Below are 17589 nucleotides of genomic sequence, written 5' to 3' on the forward strand. Positions count from 1 at the left end.
GCGCAGCAGCCGTTCGTCGGATCGCTTTTTTGTTCATCTTCAAGCGAGCTCGCAACAAACTGGTGCGCCGCGAAAAGCGAGTTGGTGAAGCGCGGCCCTAAAGTCAAGGAAATTTCCATTAAGAAAAGATCCTGGATCGACCGGGAATCGAACCCAGACACCTTCAGCATGGCTTTGCTTTGTAGCCGCGGACTCTAACCACTAGGCAAAGGAAGGCCCCTGAAATCAAAATTATAAAAAAGCAAATCAAACTCAATGCAGCTCAAAAGAAGAATCAAATTTGCTTGACTTGACTAGCAACTCAGGGTTATTTATCTTTATTAGAGTGGCTTTTCGCCCTTGGCGAGTTCACCACTTATAAGAACTCAGGGTTGTTAGCGCCTGACTTTCTTAAAAATATAGGAGCAACCACTAATCTTCCTAATAGTGGTGCTAGCTTACGAGTGCGAGCTAAAAGGGCTCAACATCAAAGTTTATGAGAAAAGGCTCAAGACCTCTACGGTCCTTCTCTAACGTTTGCCCATAATTAGGTAATTTCAATGAGTGAACTTAAAAAAATACAGTTGTAAATTATGAATATAGTCTAGTTTATACTTTTTCATGTAAAATACATTTTCTAGCGATCCTCTCATCAAGTTCTTTTGTTGATGCAATACTCATTTTTAATTAACGGTTTAAACAGTTTTATCCCTTGATTGCGCTGAATTACGGCACTTTACGCTAGAGGATTTCTCACATTTCTATCAATGATTTGTCAGTTTGGCTTCGCATATGTTACTTGCCATTATATATTACGATTAGACAGATTAGGAAATAGCGTAGAAAGATTACCTTACCTTAAACGATCTTACTGTACCGTCATTCGCTTGAGGAAAAGATTCTGCGCCTCGCGTTCCAGTTTGGCCAGCTCCTTGACGACCGGCGTCAACTGTTCCACGTGATCCTTGTACCCGGTGCCGGTATTCAGTCGTTTCTCACCGTAGACCACCTTGCCGTCGAAATCGTTCATCGGAACCTTGAGGTTCTTGTCGATTTGTTGGATGGTCACGTTCAGATGGTCTTCGATTTCCGCTAGGTACATTTTCTCGTCGTACCACATGCAACAACCTTTCACATCGGTCAGATTGGTGTTCCAGCAATTTTTGCCTCGCGAGGCGCACCACTGTCCATGGTACCAGACCTTCTCGGGGACGGTCGAAACCAGCGAAATGGCCAATCCCATGCGCTCAGCACGACCAACGCGACCAATTCGGTGCACGTAGTTGCTCTTCTCGTCCGGCAGGGTGACGTTGATGATGAAAGGAAGTCCTGTAGGAAAATTGAATAAAGAAGTTAACACATTTGCTAGGACTTAGGAACTCTAAAGCGCCTTTCACAACCGTTGAGTCCTCATAAAGTCCTCAAACGATTCCCATAAATAATCTTCAAGGAAAACTCAAAGGTATTATCAAGCGATGTGCGGGGAAACTCCTTTAGGGAAATTTAATTCACGGATTCTGTCAGAATTTTATGATGGGATTCTCCTAGAGATTTCTTTAGAGATTCTTCAATAATAATTCTTCAATCCTCTATTGAAGATTCCTCTAGAGATTCCTTCGGTATAATAATTCAGTATGATTCAATTAAAAAATACTGTTTTTTATTTAAAAAATATATTAGAAAACAAAAATAGGGTTTAAACATTATTATTCCATTCAATTAATATATTATAATTAGACAGAGGAAAAACAAAGTACGCTTCTCCGTTTTTTCATATGATGTAACTCGTGGAATTTAAGGTTTTGACTTAAATAATAAAAAAATCTATTGAACTGCGTAGCACATCATATCTTTAAGGTATTTATGATAAGTAGACGGAAATTGAAAATACAAAGCCAGATATCGACAACCATCCAAATGGTCGCAGATAAACGTTCCATAGATTCCGGAATGTCTGTGTGATATGTATTAATCATGTAGCAGATGCCGAGAATCATGCCGTAACCCGTTTAATTTAAATGGTTCTCATTTTACCTTCAGTATATGTTCATATTACCCCCATTACATGTTCATTTTACCCACATGTTAGAAACATTGACTCTGTGGAAAGAAATTTTCAAAATTATAACAATGTTGATAAAATTCTATTTCCATCACAATATTTCAATTTGTTACGTTGCATAAACATCCTTCTTCAATTCTGAGCTCTTGCAAAGGAAAAGGTTATTTAATTTATCTATCAGTATCTCTATCTATCGAGTATTTTGTATCATATTTGAGTTAAGTATTTCTGTACTACGATGTGACAAAACATCAACATGTTTGAAATATACATAATAAGTTGCGAATCAGTAATAAAAGCAAATTTTCAACATTTCATATTTAAGCTCTTCAACGCATATCAACACTTCAAGTTGGGTATTATGGTAAGACTAAGTTCAAGTATGGTAGCTCAAGCAAGAAACTTTTCAACCATTATTATACTATAATTGGTACAGTAACTTCAGTTTCTAATACAGGGCTGTTGTTTTACCATTTGGCTTGGAATGTAGAGTGAACATATAGTAAACGGGTAACAATGGTGAATATGCTCCTGTTATGTTTGTGAATATTTCAGGTACGGTAAATTTTCATGCGACATGTTATTTCTGAGAACAGGGTGGCCACCGAATTTCGATTTTGAAATTCCCGCTTTTTTCCCGGTTTTCTCGGTATATTTTACATAATTTTCCCGGTTTTCCATCTATTCTTTCGAACAACTTTAATTGAGTTTTTCTGTATCAAAAATCGTTTCTATGAAAAACACTGCATCATTTTTTTTTAAACTGGTTTAAAAATTTTTTTTTTTCATAGTAATTTAATTGTTTATCAATAGTTTCACTATTGGAACAATAAGTTGACTATTAGATTGTCCTAATCTATATGGAATCTTATTCCGAAAACTATGGCTATAGTATTCATCTGAATCGATTTGTCTCGCGTACATCGAAAATCAATGAATGCTATTTGACCCATATTTACCAACAATATGTCCTTTAAGCCAAACTTTGAATTGACAAGTTTAATATTGAATACCTTTACCCTAAAAGTAAAAATCGCTAACTGCAAAAGTCGAAAATAAAACAGAAAAAGAGTAAACCCCTTTGATACGGATGTATCATAGCCGTCGTTGGTCAGTGTGTACGGCAGCTGCCACGCACCTATTCTTCAGCCGAATCGACAACCCGTGCGATCATATGGGGATGTAGGTACAATAGTGTTGCGTTTTCTCACACCGACTGTATTCAATGCCGGCAGATATGGCAGAGATATGGTGAGGGATAAGTGTGGTATATTGGACTAGTAAGATTGTGGGGCTTGGGGATGCTACAAAGGTCATTAGCCAAATACTACAGTTTACCGTGGCGTAGCTGTAGTAATGCGTCCGTGTACAGAATGGAAATTGTGGGTTCAAGTCCCGCCGGCTACATAATCTTTTAGCACAATGTTACCACAATTACACTTAATTTGGCAAACATATCTCTATCTGCCGATATTGAATACCTTTACCCTAAAAGTAAAAATAGCTGACTGCAAAAGTCGAAAATAAAAAAGCAAAAGACAAGTTTAAATTTTAAGATCTACAGAATCTGATAACCGTTCGCGGTGAAGATTTGATGGATTGTTTGCATTCTGGTAATGGTAAAACGATCACAATTTCAGCTCAGAGCTCTGTTTGATTCTCAAGACTCGTGCTCTTGAAATTTCTAGGCTTGGCTTTGGCTTTTCATCATCTTAAGTGCATCTTAATGCTGAATTTCAGACATTTGGCCAACAAAAGCCCCAGGTGTCTAAGTAAATCATCAAGATGCCCAAGTGGTTCTTTACCGTAATTGAAATTATTTCAATTCTTAATCCTCTGAAGGCCACACATGTAGAAGCACTTACCTAGGGCTCGCTCACAATTTTAATAACACCGAAAATGATCATTTTTGACATCCACACACTCTCTCGTAATGCCTTTTGTATGAATATTCTACACATTTTATACGAGCTGTAACAGCTTGATCGTTATTAAAATCGTAAATGAGCCCTTATTCAAAACTTTCTCGATTAGATCACTAGTGACATATTAAAAGCATTTTTAAATAGGATTGTTTTCCAGATAAGTTGTATTGAGCTAAGATATTGAGTATTGAGATAAGATATTGAGCAATTACAGAAGAATGCTAAACCAATCTGCAATAAGTAATTCAACTTCGATTCAAAACGTGAGTACAAAAATATATAGAGACAAATTCAAAAAATCGCCCTGACAGTCCGAGGACGAAAATTAAAAAAAAATGTTTCGAAGCATTGCTAAGAGAGAAAAGAGTGAAACATTTTTAAGAAATATGGTGTTGCATAGAAGAAATTGAATCATGAATGTTTGAAAGCAACTGGTTAAAAATTGCGGATGCCTCATGAAAATATCATTAATCATAACTATTTTCTATATCTTATTTTGGAGGTTGGTTTGTAGATTACTGCTTGAAGATGTTCGTTCAAAACGATTTTCCCGGTGATCGCCTCAAATTCCCGGTTTTTCCCGTCTTTTTTCCGGTGGATCCAAATTCCCGTCTTTTTCCCGCTTTTCCCGTTTTTCCCGGTTCGGTGGCCACCCTGTGAGAATAATTGATAAATATTGAAAATTCGATTTCCCTTTGAGCCTCTGTATATGCCATCAATTCTTTTGTCCTCATGACTTTTACTGTGCGCCGTGTGTTGGTTTTATAGCATGCAAAGGCTCATTAAGCGATTTCTTACAGCAAAACGAATTGAAAAAAAAAAATGACAAACGAATCAACGATTCTAGGTCTTAGCTTACTTAGATCATGCTATAAAATCTGTAAGCAAGAAACTTCAAATTGATTCTCCCCTTTCAGTTTTTTAGCTAGCGTAAAAAGCTGGAATCCCAGAATCCACACTGATATGCCTGAGTCCACACTGAAACCCTAGAATCCGCACTGAAATACCAGAAATTACACAAGTATCGCAGATTTCACACTGGAATCCCAGCATCTGTACTGTAATCTCAGAATCAATACCAGAATACCAGGATCCATGGTGGAATCCTAACTGGAGTGTGTCCTAACTGAAATTCCACGATCAAAGCTATACAGTCTTAGGATCCATACTGGAATATCAAGATGCATAATGTTACACCTGGATCCAAATTGGAACCCTAGGATCCTCACTGGAATCCCAGCATCCACAATGCAGGGTCCATATTGAAGTCCCAGGACACACGCTGGAATACCTATTTTTAAACTGGAACACTTTTTTACGTTTTCTATTTTAATTATGTTAAGATAAATTAATCTCAGTGTGCAAACCCAAAATTTATAAAACAAATCATGCTGCAAAGGAATTTTGCTTGAAAAAAAAAATGCTTGTCAAAAATTGATCTTGCAAAATTCGAGCCGGCAAAACGTTAGAACGACTTCCGCCAAGAAAGAGAAACCTATCGACAAAAAAGCACCGGATCGACGAGACGGGTATATGCGAAAATCGCTGAAACAAGGCCGCCGCACCGAGCGAAGCGAAAAAAGCTAGTGCTGTGGAACAAGAGAGATAGAAAACTCTGCAGTTCCCTTTGTTCTCGCTCAGAAACATGTCGGGTACATAACTGTCAAACTGCATACTTTTTCTCATTGACACAGCGACACAGGTTTGAAGAATGAGTTTTTAGAATGGGGTGATGAGTTCATACTTACATTCCAGTACTCAGCATCTAGAAAGCTAAAAATTTCACAGAACACTATTCTCATGATAAGGATGGTATTGCGGCGCTCATTTTAAATCCGCATCCAGCGGCGGCGGTAACGCGCAGAAGATATGCGCGCAATTCAAACGCAACGTCAAAATTCAAGTAGGCTTGGATTTTTTCGTTCTTCATGGACGCAAATGTTTCAAATTTGCTAAAATTGAAACATTTGGTATTTTTTTTTATTATCACTGCGACGGTATATCGACATTTTCAGATAATCGCATTACGTGGATTTATCTTGCAGAGCACAATAAGGAAGATATGGGAGTTTGGATTTTCAAACATTTTTAAATTTTGAAGCGCCCTACTAGATCACTAAGATTCACACCGTAATCCGGATTTACACGGGAATTCAAAGATCTGTGTAGCCTTTGCTCCATTGTAAATTCATTATTAAAGTTAGAAGCCAATAAATTAATTCATAACATGATGATAGAAATAAATAAACCTATACTGCCGTGTACCGCAAGTCAGTCCCATCTCTAAAAAGTAGGCATTGAGAAAATGAGCTGTGAAGTTTCCAAAATCGTTTTCCATACGAATATTCAAAAAATTCCAGAGAATTGGAACATGTTAAAATCTTTATGAAACTTTCGCAATTTGCTCTTCACTACGGTATCTTTCCGAGAAAAATACAAAGATGATCCAAAAACGGTTTATGTTTGTGTTATACTGTGAGAAAATCTGTAGTGGGACTGATATGCAATTACTTTTCATAATGAAACAATTTGACTTGCTGTTTTTTTCTAATATTTCCGAACAAATCATATCATCTCATTAGTGTAGCTAAAAGAGCATTGGAAGATATGTTGAAAACTGAACTCAATTTTGACGAAAATGCAGATGGGACTGACTTGCGATTCACGGCAGTATAATCTCCGTGCATGTACTAATTGTTGCGTGAACAACTGCGGCTATCTTCTTCCCTACCAGCGACGCTTGTCTGCCGTTCGAGTTGGAAAGTTCTAGCGATCCAAAACCCGCCAAAGAAAACGGTCTGCCACTACACCGTTTCGAGTAACAGCCGTGGTCGTCAAGTGCCACGTTGGGTGACCACCATCCCGGAGGTCAACCGGGAGTACACCTTGCCACGTGGATCCTCGATCACACGTGTGGCAAGCGATTGATCTACTGCCTCCCATTGGCGCGACCAACTAGGAGCGCAGAATCACCAGCAAGCCAACAGTAATCCAGCGAGGAATCCCACCGCAGCCGTCGCTAGTGATAACTCGGTGAGTCGATTCCTTTTTGTGGAATGTTTATTGAAATCCTAGGATCCACACTGCAAATCCAGAATACACACTGGAATCCCACGATCTATACTCCAATTCCAATATCCACACGGGAATCGAATCATACATAGCTGAAATACCAGGATCCGCATTAAAATGCTACAATCTACACTAAAATCCTAGGATTCAGGAAATCAAAGAATCCACTCTGAAATACCAGGATCCACACTGGAAAACCAGGATCCATTCGGGAATTTCAGAATCCGCATTGGTTTCCAGGGTCCATTCTACAATCATTCAGGAATCTCTGATTTTGAAACCACGCTTGTTGTATAACATAAGACGAGCGTGGTGATGCCGACAAGAGCTGCCGACAAATTTCCTTGACTTCCATGGGCATAGATTATCATCGTGCCTGCCACACGATATACGAATGCGAAAATGGCAATACGCTTCCAATCGCAAAACGCGCAACATACTGTTAGCCATCTATACTTTGGTAGCGCAACTAGTCAGATGATGAGAGCAACCCCCTGAAGAAAGCGCTAGTTCATGAAGCCTGCCACCATCTGTGTGGCGCTAGTGCTGAAGTAAACAAATTTAGGCTTTGCCCTCATCAAACCCCGTGCGGTAGCGACAAATGTCGTATGATAATAGTAGTTTACGGAACAAGTTGCAGAATGATGATTTTTACAGCACGAGTTGTAAGTTTATCCTACGAGGCTCGCCGAGTAGAGTAATTACGACGAGTGCTGTAAAAATCGAGTTCTGCAACGAGTTACGTACAACATTTTTTGCAATTTCGTGGAAAACCACTTGAGGGTATCAGAAATCATATAGGAATGCATTCACCATCATTCTACAATTTCTGAAAAATTGTTGTGTAATGATTCATTACGCAACTCAAAACAGTTGCGTAATGAGAAAGCGTTGCGTAATGAATCATTACAGCACTGGTTTCAGTAAGGTAATGACTATTACCACTCTGCATACTTCAGTGCAGGAAAGTAAGCCGTTTCATGACAGATTGGCGTGATGAAAAACAGCCTATTACGATGAGAAATTGCAAAAAAAACATTATACTATTGATAATCGTTTTTCGTTGTGCCAAATAAAATGTGGCTAAATTATCTAGCAATTACAGAAAAACTGGATATAGTAATACGCACTCAACACCAGATTGATAGGTAAAAGATGGATGTCGCATTCGAAAACGAGTGTGTCTCGTGCCTAAAACGGTATTTTTGGACGAGATGTCAAATCAGCACCTTCTCCAGCACCAAATTTTTGGCTTCATTTCAGTTGTTCGTGGATGACAGCCGTTTCAGTCCTGTGGATGAGAGATTTGATTTTTCACGCATCCATCACATGCCGCTGTGGGGAAAAATGTTTTATTTTCCTGATATAAGACGGTTCACAGTGAAACAGTTGGGCGGAAAAGGTAGGAATATCCATTCTCTATGTTCTACATACGTTTGTTTTTTGTATTATTGCACTACTTTCATAAAAATTGAGATCCGGCTGGTAGGAGCACAAGTTTGAGGTTGAAAAACCAGGATATGTGAGGTTAGTTTCATTGGAACTTTCGCCTGAGCGATTTTTGCGCTTGAATAAAACCACAGGACTGAAACGGCTGTCATCCACGAACAACTGAAATGAAGCCAAAAATTTGGTGCTGGAGAAGGTGCTGATTTGACATCTCGTCCAAAAATACCGTTTTAGGCACGAGACACACTCGTTTTCGAATGCGACATCCATCTTTTACCTATCAATCTGGTGTTGAGTGCGTATTACTATATCCAGTTTTTCTGTAATTGCTAGATAATTTAGCCACATTTTATTTGGCACAACGAAAAACGATTATCAATAGTATAATGTTTTTTTTGCAATTTCTCATCGTAATAGGCTGTTTTTCATCACGCCAATCTGTCATGAAACGGCTTACTTTCCTGCACTGAAGTATGCAGAGTGGTAATAGTCATTACCTTACTGAAACCAGTGCTGTAATGATTCATTACGCAACGCTTTCTCATTACGCAACTGTTTTGAGTTGCGTAATGAATCATTACACAACAATTTTTCAGAAATTGTAGAATGATGGTGAATGCATTCCTATATGATTTCTGATACCCTCAAGTGGTTTTCCACGAAATTGCAAAAAATGTTGTACGTAACTCGTTGCAGAACTCGATTTTTACAGCACTCGTCGTAATTACTCTACTCGGCGAGCCTCGTAGGATAAACTTACAACTCGTGCTGTAAAAATCATCATTCTGCAACTTGTTCCGTAAACTACTATTATCATACGACATTTGTCGCTACCGCACGGGGTTTGATGAGGGCAAAGCCTAAATTTGTTTACTTCAGCACTAGCGCCACACAGATGGTGGCAGGCTTCATGAACTAGCGCTTTCTTCAGGGGGTTGAATAAAACACGCTTCGGGACATTCTCCGCTGCCCCTAAAAATACCATTAGGTAGATAAATGAATTCTCTACCATTGGTTCTCATTCAATTTCATACATAAGTGAAGTAAGCGGTGAAAATAAATATTTTGTTCCGAATGTTTTGAAACCATGAATGAGTTTGACATTGCTCTCGTCAACCATCATCATGACGACAGCAGCACACCCCACCGGACGAATTGTCGTATTGGGAGCGTATTTAGGCAAAGAAAGCTCTCAGTTAATAACTGTGGAAGTGCTCATAAGAACACTAAGCTGAGAAGCAGGCTCTGTTCCAGTGGGAACGTTAATGTCAAGAAGAAGAAGAAGCGTTAATGGGTTAACAATAAGTCTTACAGGCATGTAAAATGTGGTGATCAAGAAGGCCCAGGGTAGTTATTTAGTCTCACTTGTATTATACCGGTCACATAACCAAACAAACAGAAAAATTAAACCGTTGAATATTAAGTCTAGGTACAACTACTAAATTATCCCACAAAATGTTAAATATTCTTGGACTGTTTGGGAGACCACGATCTATAATCACGAACTTAGATTAGATGCTCCTTTTTGCGAGCTGTTCAATTATATAACTTTCCTATAATTCATTTTTTATTATTATTTTTTCTATGGACTAAAAAAAGGTTCAAAACCTGCACTTTGAGAATGAAGCCTAGGATTTTAAAAAATCCCTTCAAAATGTTTCCCAGGATACTGTCTCGAATTTTGTGGAAATCTCGTCCACGATTTTGTGAGAATCCAATGCAGGATTATGTGAGAATAACGCCAACGATTTATATTAATATCCTGTTCAGGAAGCTATGAAAATGTTTTCTTAGGTTACAAGAATATGTTTCAATAGGTATTCTGTCAGAAATCCATCTAGAATAATGTGTAAACTCTGCCAGCGGATGTTTTGAGAATAGTGTTCCGGATTAGGTGGTATCTTGGCTATGATTTTATGGATTTTTTCTTAAGATTCTGTTATAAATCTGCCTAATTTTGTGAGAACACAGGGTTCTGCACAAATCCTTTCCAGGAATGCGTAAGAGCTCATACCTTCGATTGTGTAAGAATTCAGCCTATAATTTAGTGAGTTTATGTTTACCTTATTTGGCACTTTCGCAACAAATTTTGATTAGGCTTATATTTTCTCATTATAAACCTCCGATCGATCAACTCAAATTAGTTTTATTTGTAGAACACACGGTTATACACGGTTTGAAGAAGCACCCGGGTGCTTACAAATAAAGTTTTAAACATTCAAGTATATTCAACATTTGAGTTTGATTTATATTTAAGGTTTCACGAACTTAAGAAAACCTCAATAAATCAAAAATTATTGAAATAACCACCGGACAAATATAATAAATTGAAGTTTGATCAAGAGTTGAAATAAATAAACCATGTAGCTTCTAATTACATGTTGGTAGAAAAGCTCACGGTCCACTGGCCAGATACAACAAAAATTGTAAAACTCTTCAAGGACCTCACAAAATGATAGGCTACAACTTGGGTCTTTCTCAATTAATTCACTTCAATTCACATGTAAATTTAAAAACCAAAACGCAAATGAGTAAAATTCTTCGACACTAGTGCTTTAGATGTTCCTCATAATTCGATCAACTTTTTCCATAAAACTTAAAAATTATTTCTGGTGAAACAGTTGAAATTTTTAGGAAGTTATACCGCGATGTTAGCATATTTTATTTAAAATCTTAATGATTTCAGTATTGGCAGCGGCATTGAAAAGTGTCTTCCCAAAAAAACTTCAAGCTAGCTGTCCCGCTCAAGAAAAACAAAAATTTCTGCGCAAGAAATGGTTAAGAAATTTTCCACGGTGAGCTCCATTTGAATTGACATTTCTTTTCAACTGCGTACTGCGATCGAAGCTTTTCTTGAGCATTTCTTGCAAAAAATTTTCCACGCATCGAGATAAGCGATTACTTTTCTGTTGAAGTGCATACTTCCCATCAGCCTGAAAAATAGGAAGGAAAAATAGCAGAAACCAGAAAATACTTCTAGAATTGTTTATAGGGATCGATCCAATCTATCCAATATAATCCGGGTAGACATTTCTCTGAGGGTGCGATTAAGTATGGTTTTGAGAATTCCCCCCTAGGAAAATACGTAGCATTACACGCAAAACCCCCCCCCCCCTCTCTCCCTAATTTTTTTATTAACGAAACATCAATATTCAGAAATTGAAATTTTGATATCAATTACTGACCAAAACGTCAGGATAATCTGACGAATGATAGTTTGATATATCGTAGTGCTCAAAAATCATTTAGAAAACAGTTTAAACTAACTTATTCCCAGATCAAATTAAAGGCTAAATTTAGGTTAAATTTGATTTGTAGTACTTTTGATAATGTTAAAACCTAAAACAAGTTCGGATTTATAAATCTAACAGCAATGAGTAAGGGTTCAACATATTTTAAAATATATTAAACATAAATTTTATTATATTAGAGGATTTTTTTAATTTTTCGTGGTAAAGAAACAGATTTCAGTGAATATGATCAACAAAATACATTAATTTGTTAAGTATCTCCGTAATTATTCGCTAAATTCAAATCCATCCAGCAAACAGTGGCTAGATAGAGAAAAAATAACAATTGTAATATTTGAATTACCGATTTTTATACAATCATCTTTATTAGTATTTCAACTAAACTTCATCATCGTCACCTATAGTGAAATATTCTTACACAAATTGAAGACAAATAAGTTCAAGTACACCATCTTTTTTGGGAGAAAAAAAGATAATACTGGAATAAATTTGTAATGAACAACCTAAAAGAAAATGAAATGCACGTTAATCCTGAAAATAATGGTAAAAGAGGATTCTGGTAGTCCTGGGAAGATAATCTAGATTGTAGAACTGGATAATCTAGTTCCATCAAGATCATTGCTATATCAAAACGAATTGTTGAGTTGACTGAGTGGAGATCTCCTGTAACATTGAACGCACTTAAATATCTTGTTTTATTATAATAACGTTAATATTTACCTAAATGGGGAAATAAAGCTCCAACAAAAAATGTGAAATAAAGTAAAACATTTGATTCTATGTCTTGTTAGTAAACAAAATCTTCCAAGTCAACAAAGCATTGATTTTTACTTAACTTTTTAAACTTTCGATTTGTTAATTTATAAATAAAATAGTTTGAACACAAATACAATAAAAAAATTCACATAACTGTTCAAAGCTTCATGAAATCTGTTTTATTGTCAGGAAAATTATAAATTTCTTAGACATTTTTGAATTTGTTAATATTGATGTTTTGAATGTTTGAATTTTTAACTTAAGTTTAAAAATTCAAACAAAGAAGTTTGATAAAAAAATGTTTGTCAAGTTTTTCTACTCTTTATAACGAAATTATTCAAAATGCTACGTCTACAAGTTGGGACCCCTCCCTCATCACACATCGTTACAAATTCGAGAAGCCCCCCCTCCCCCACAAAATGCTACGTCATTTATGGACAACCCCTTACGGACTTTATCGAGAATTGAACAACTATCTATTATTTTGCTAGAATTTTTTTATGATTCCGTTCAGGTTTTCTAGAGAATTCTACCAGAGTCTCTTCCACAGATACATCTTAAAACCTCTTTGGGTATTCATCCAAGATTATTTTTTAGAGATTCTTACAGACATTTTAATTCTCAATTATATTCTAGCACTTTCTCCAAGTTTTTTGTTCATTACTTTTCAATGAATTCAATTGGTAATTTCTTTGAGGATTGCTCCACCCTCTCTAGGAATGTCTGTAGGAATTTCTCTGAAGATTCTTTCATACATTTGTTATTAAATCCAAGAATATCTGAAGAAACTTTTGTATCTCTTTGTTTTGGATTTTCGAGATACATAAACTATTTAATAAATTGCTGGAAAGAGTATCAAATCAAAAATGCCGCAGGATGGTTTATAGGAATCCCTAAAAACGACAAATTCCAACTCACCTGTAACGTCCAAGCCACGAGCCGCCACATCCGTGCAGATCAGGAACTTGACCTGTTTGTTCTTGAACTTCTCCAGGTTGGCCTTGCGCTCCTGCGGCTTCCGGTCACCGTGCAGACAAACGCACGAGTACTTGTTGCCGCCCACCTGCCGCAAATAGCGCTCCAGGTTGTCGCAGTCCAACTTGGTACGGCAGAAAATAATTGCCCGGTCCATGTTGTGCTCGTTGATGGCATTCAGAGTGTACTCGCCCTTGAGCATTTTGACCGCCTCGGAGAGGGTTTCCGCCGTGTTGGATCCGGGTCGGACGTTGTCCCGGGCGTGCACACCGTCGGTTTGAATGTGAGAGCGCAACGATTGCCAGCTGTTGTCCTTCTGGGGATCGACCATGCAGACAACGTGATGGACTGTTTCCGGGACGGCATCCTCACCTTTTAGATCGACCCAAGTCGGGAAATGCATCAGCTTTTCGGCGAGTTTCTTGACTTCGAACGAGTGCAAAGTAGCACTGCAAACGACCATTTGGAGGCGACGACCGTCCGCCGTAATTTTGGGAATCTGTTTATGCAAACGTTCGATGAGCTCCGTATAGCCTTGCTTGAGCAAACCGTCAGCTTCGTCCAGAACAAAGAATCGACAACCGCTCAGCAGCACGTAGCCATTGCCGATCAAATCCTCCAGACGACCGGGAGTTCCGACAATGATATCGACACCTCGCTGCAAAACTTCCATCTGATCCTTGATGTTAACTCCTCCGATCAATAACAACTCTTGGACCTCAGGATCTTTCAGGTATTTCTTGAACTTCTGAATCTGATTGAACGTTTGTTCGGCCAACTCTCGAGAGGGTTCAATTACAATTGCCTGTGGAGCATTGGGCTTGGGTTTGGAATCAACTGCAGCTTCGCTTCCTGTATTCGGATTGACCGCCAGATAATCATGGGGAACTTTGCAAACAGCCACGAACCCATCCGGAATGGCATACTTGAAATCGGTTTCGCCAAAGTTGAACGACATTTCAGCATTTTTCAACACCACAGCTGGGAAAAAGCTAGACTCTCTAATTTTGGCATCGTTGATCTTGAACGCCAAGCCCAGCGAAGTGCCATTCTTCGTGAAACTGACCTCTCCACGGTCCAAATCCAACATGCACCCAATTACGTCCATTTTCCCGAACGCCTCACCATAGCTGTCGAACTGCTTGCAATTGGACTTCTTTCCCGTGCCGCCAAATCCGAATCCAAACTTGTCCGTTCCCAGGTCCAGATTGGCTATCTCAGTGCTCCATCCCACACGGCACAGACCCTCGTCCGTAACTGTGGCCTCGTAGTAGTACTTGCCCTTTCCGCGCACGCCAGTGGTCGCTCGACATCCGTGCCATTCCTTGAATTCCCGTGACTGGCATCGCAACCCGTCCGGCGTGACGGCCATCGCATTACCACGATCCGTAAACGACAGTGTCCACGGTTTTCCCATATTGCCAACCGCCTTCCCGGCCTTTCCCTCTCGGATGTCACGCAGCGTTTCCCACACGATCTGCAGAATCGGCAAACAGAACGCACCGGTTTTGCCACTGCCGGTCTCGGCAGCCATCAGCACATCGCCCCCGCCCAGGATCAGCGGAATGGCCTCCGCTTGGACGTCCGTTGGAAGCATCCACTCCATTTCGTCGATCGCTTTGCCGATCTCCGGCATGACGCCAAATTCTGCAGAGGTCGAACGCCGTTATAAAACTTTTCAGGGAAAAGAAATACGATAATATTACCTTCGAAAGCAGTCATGTTTCAATGTGTCCCTGCTGAGAACTACGAAAAATGCACAAACTGCAAGATTAATCACCGTTTTCTTACGATTTATTTCACAATTTGTATTGAAAAATTGTGTTGCGGAAAAGCCGACACGACAAAACTTTGTAAATAAATTTACGCTGTCAGTGAGAAGAGGAGCTCAAAATGTCTATCCAGGGTCGAACTCAGGAGAATGGCCAAAACGTAACAGAAGTAACGGCCAAAAGGTGATGGAAGATGGATCTCAAAATCCAGGCCCATGGCACGGGACGACTTTTAGCGTAGTCAACATCTCCATGTGTTTACTCATTTTCGGGTAATTTGAATCGAGAGTGCAATCAGAATGCGAAGTTTTGTTTGATGTTCATGATCCATAATCGAGCAAGTTTCGCAATAAAATCACTGATTGCTTGCTTGGAGGCTTGCAGGATGCCTTTTAATGTTTGCTCTCCTTCCAAAACCATCGAAATGTTTAATGTGCTTCAACATTTTGGCACATTAGCTAATTTAACAATATCAAAAATTGATAATCAAGCCATAGCAAACAATTAAACAAAACAATGGTCTTTATTTTCACAGTTCTTACAACTGACAGTGGGCGATATTCACTTATCGCCCGGGAAATCCTGGCTACGAAGAACACTGTGTATCGATATATGGTTGTCATGGGCCTGTCAAAATCGGAACAAATATTAGAAAAGGGCACATTATCAGGGCCCATTCACATATTTCATAACGCTGGAGGGGGTGGGTGGCTGTCCAAACGATGTTACCGTCCTGGGTGCTGTGGTCTGACTCAATATGCTTGTCAAGCGGAAGCCTGATTGTCGGAGCCAAACATTCCAGATTGTGGTTATGTCAGGTTCGTCCCACTCCGGCTCAGATTTGGTACCACTTCTAGTACTGCATTTGGTCCCTCGATAGTGCAAAAGGTACCCAAGTTCGACAGACCGCAGTACACTTTTCACGGCATTCTAGATTACCTGATGAGCCATACAATTTTGGGCAACTGCAAGGGACATGGAGGTCTTTAATGTGTCTTTGGTTATGTTAAATACTTGTGAGAGAGTAATGTATCTCGTGAGAAAGTATTGTAATCTCAGAAATAAAAAAATATACATATTTATTTTTGTTTTTTTTTTATATTTAAACAAATTGTTCAATAGTCTAAATAATATTTAAGGAATAAACTAATTTCAACAACAGTGTACCTAATTTACACCCAAGGATAAATACTTGACATTCCATGCGCAACATTTCAAACTTGTCGGTTGAGTATTTCTTCTTCTTCTGGCTTTTGGCCTCCCAAATTTAATAATCTTTAAAATCAAAGCGTTCGAGAATCGTCATTTTTGATGTTATTCGGTTTGATGCTAAGAATCGAGTTTATACATCTTATTAGCCCACCTTCTTGATTGAGGGGGTATGCTACGGCCGGAATGATAAAACCATCGACATGATCCCTTTCAATAGACCATTTCCGTCAGATCTAACCCCCAGTTTTTGTATTTTTCTTCGAAAGACAATCATTTTTAATGAATATTAACGCTTTCAGATTTTGTTTATATGCACCCCTGATTTTCTTGCAAATTTTTGAAAACATGGATACTCACCACATTTTGAAAAATAATTCGAGATGCGGCACAGTTTGTTCAACCCTATGGATATCAGCGTGGTGATTTTGCAACAGTTTTTCGATTCCACCCCTGCATTGGGATGCTTGTTTACATTTGCAAACGTCAAATCAGGTGCGCGCTCAAACTGACCGTGATCCCGGTCAGGGCGCCCCAAACAGGAGCGCCACCGAAACTACTCAAACAAACGTTTTTAAGCCAGGTTGGAACTGGCGCAACCCGTTCTGAATCACAGTTCCAACTCCAACCCGATTAAAGTCTTCCTTTAGGAAAATATGTTTTCCTCCACAGATTCAAAATTTAAAACCACCCCCTAAGGGCAACTTCACCGGTGGTCCAAATCACCGGTTGGTTCCAAATTTTTGGACCATGTTAAAAATTGGAGCTTGCACCGGTGTTGCAAATTATGTTCCAATTCTATTTTATACCAGTTTTCTGGTCTATTTTTTTGGAACAGGCTAACTGCCTGGTCCATTTTTGGTCGGATTTGGAACAAGATTTGAGCTGTTCCAAATCTGATTTGACACATAAAAACAAGGAGAGAGATATTTTTGCTTTTTTTTTCACGCTCACGATGACAGCTCCTTACGAGGTTTTCCGTTGGTACGTGTGCATTGTGGAATCTCTTTTTTCTTCGTCGTCGCGAATAGTCTACGAAGGCTACGAAGTGAAAAAAAAGTGATTAAAAAAGGAACGCCAAAAAACAATCTCCTCTGGGGTTTTCTTCCAGGATTTGGTGCAAGAATTACGCCAGGGAT

The 17589-nt window shown here is 38.8% G+C and overlaps 1 protein-coding gene across 1 annotated transcript; it reads right to left on the minus strand.

Moving 5' to 3' along the window:
• Positions 1 to 764: 764 nt before the first annotated feature.
• Positions 765 to 15367, minus strand: LOC5574815 (ATP-dependent RNA helicase Ddx1). The gene is made up of 3 exons (XM_001655325.2): positions 15176 to 15367; positions 13413 to 15116; positions 765 to 1308 (listed from the first exon to the last, which is right to left on the minus strand). Exons 1-3 carry the CDS (start codon positions 15189 to 15191, stop codon positions 848 to 850), a joined length of 2181 nt encoding a protein of 726 aa, XP_001655375.2. The 5' UTR covers positions 15192 to 15367; the 3' UTR covers positions 765 to 847.
• Between the last annotated feature and the right edge of the window lie 2222 nt (positions 15368 to 17589).

The sequence above is a fragment of the Aedes aegypti genome, chromosome 3, assembly GCF_002204515.2.
Source record: "Aedes aegypti strain LVP_AGWG chromosome 3, AaegL5.0 Primary Assembly, whole genome shotgun sequence".
Lineage (NCBI taxonomy): Eukaryota > Metazoa > Arthropoda > Insecta > Diptera > Culicidae > Aedes > Aedes aegypti.

What these genes read in the sequence shown, in the direction of transcription:
- LOC5574815 (XM_001655325.2), bottom strand. An exon ending in TCGTGGCTTGGACGTTACAG is followed by an intron (nt 1,309 to 13,412) that starts GTGAGTTGGAAT and finishes ATTTTCCTACAG; the next exon opens with GACTTCCTTTCATCATCAAC.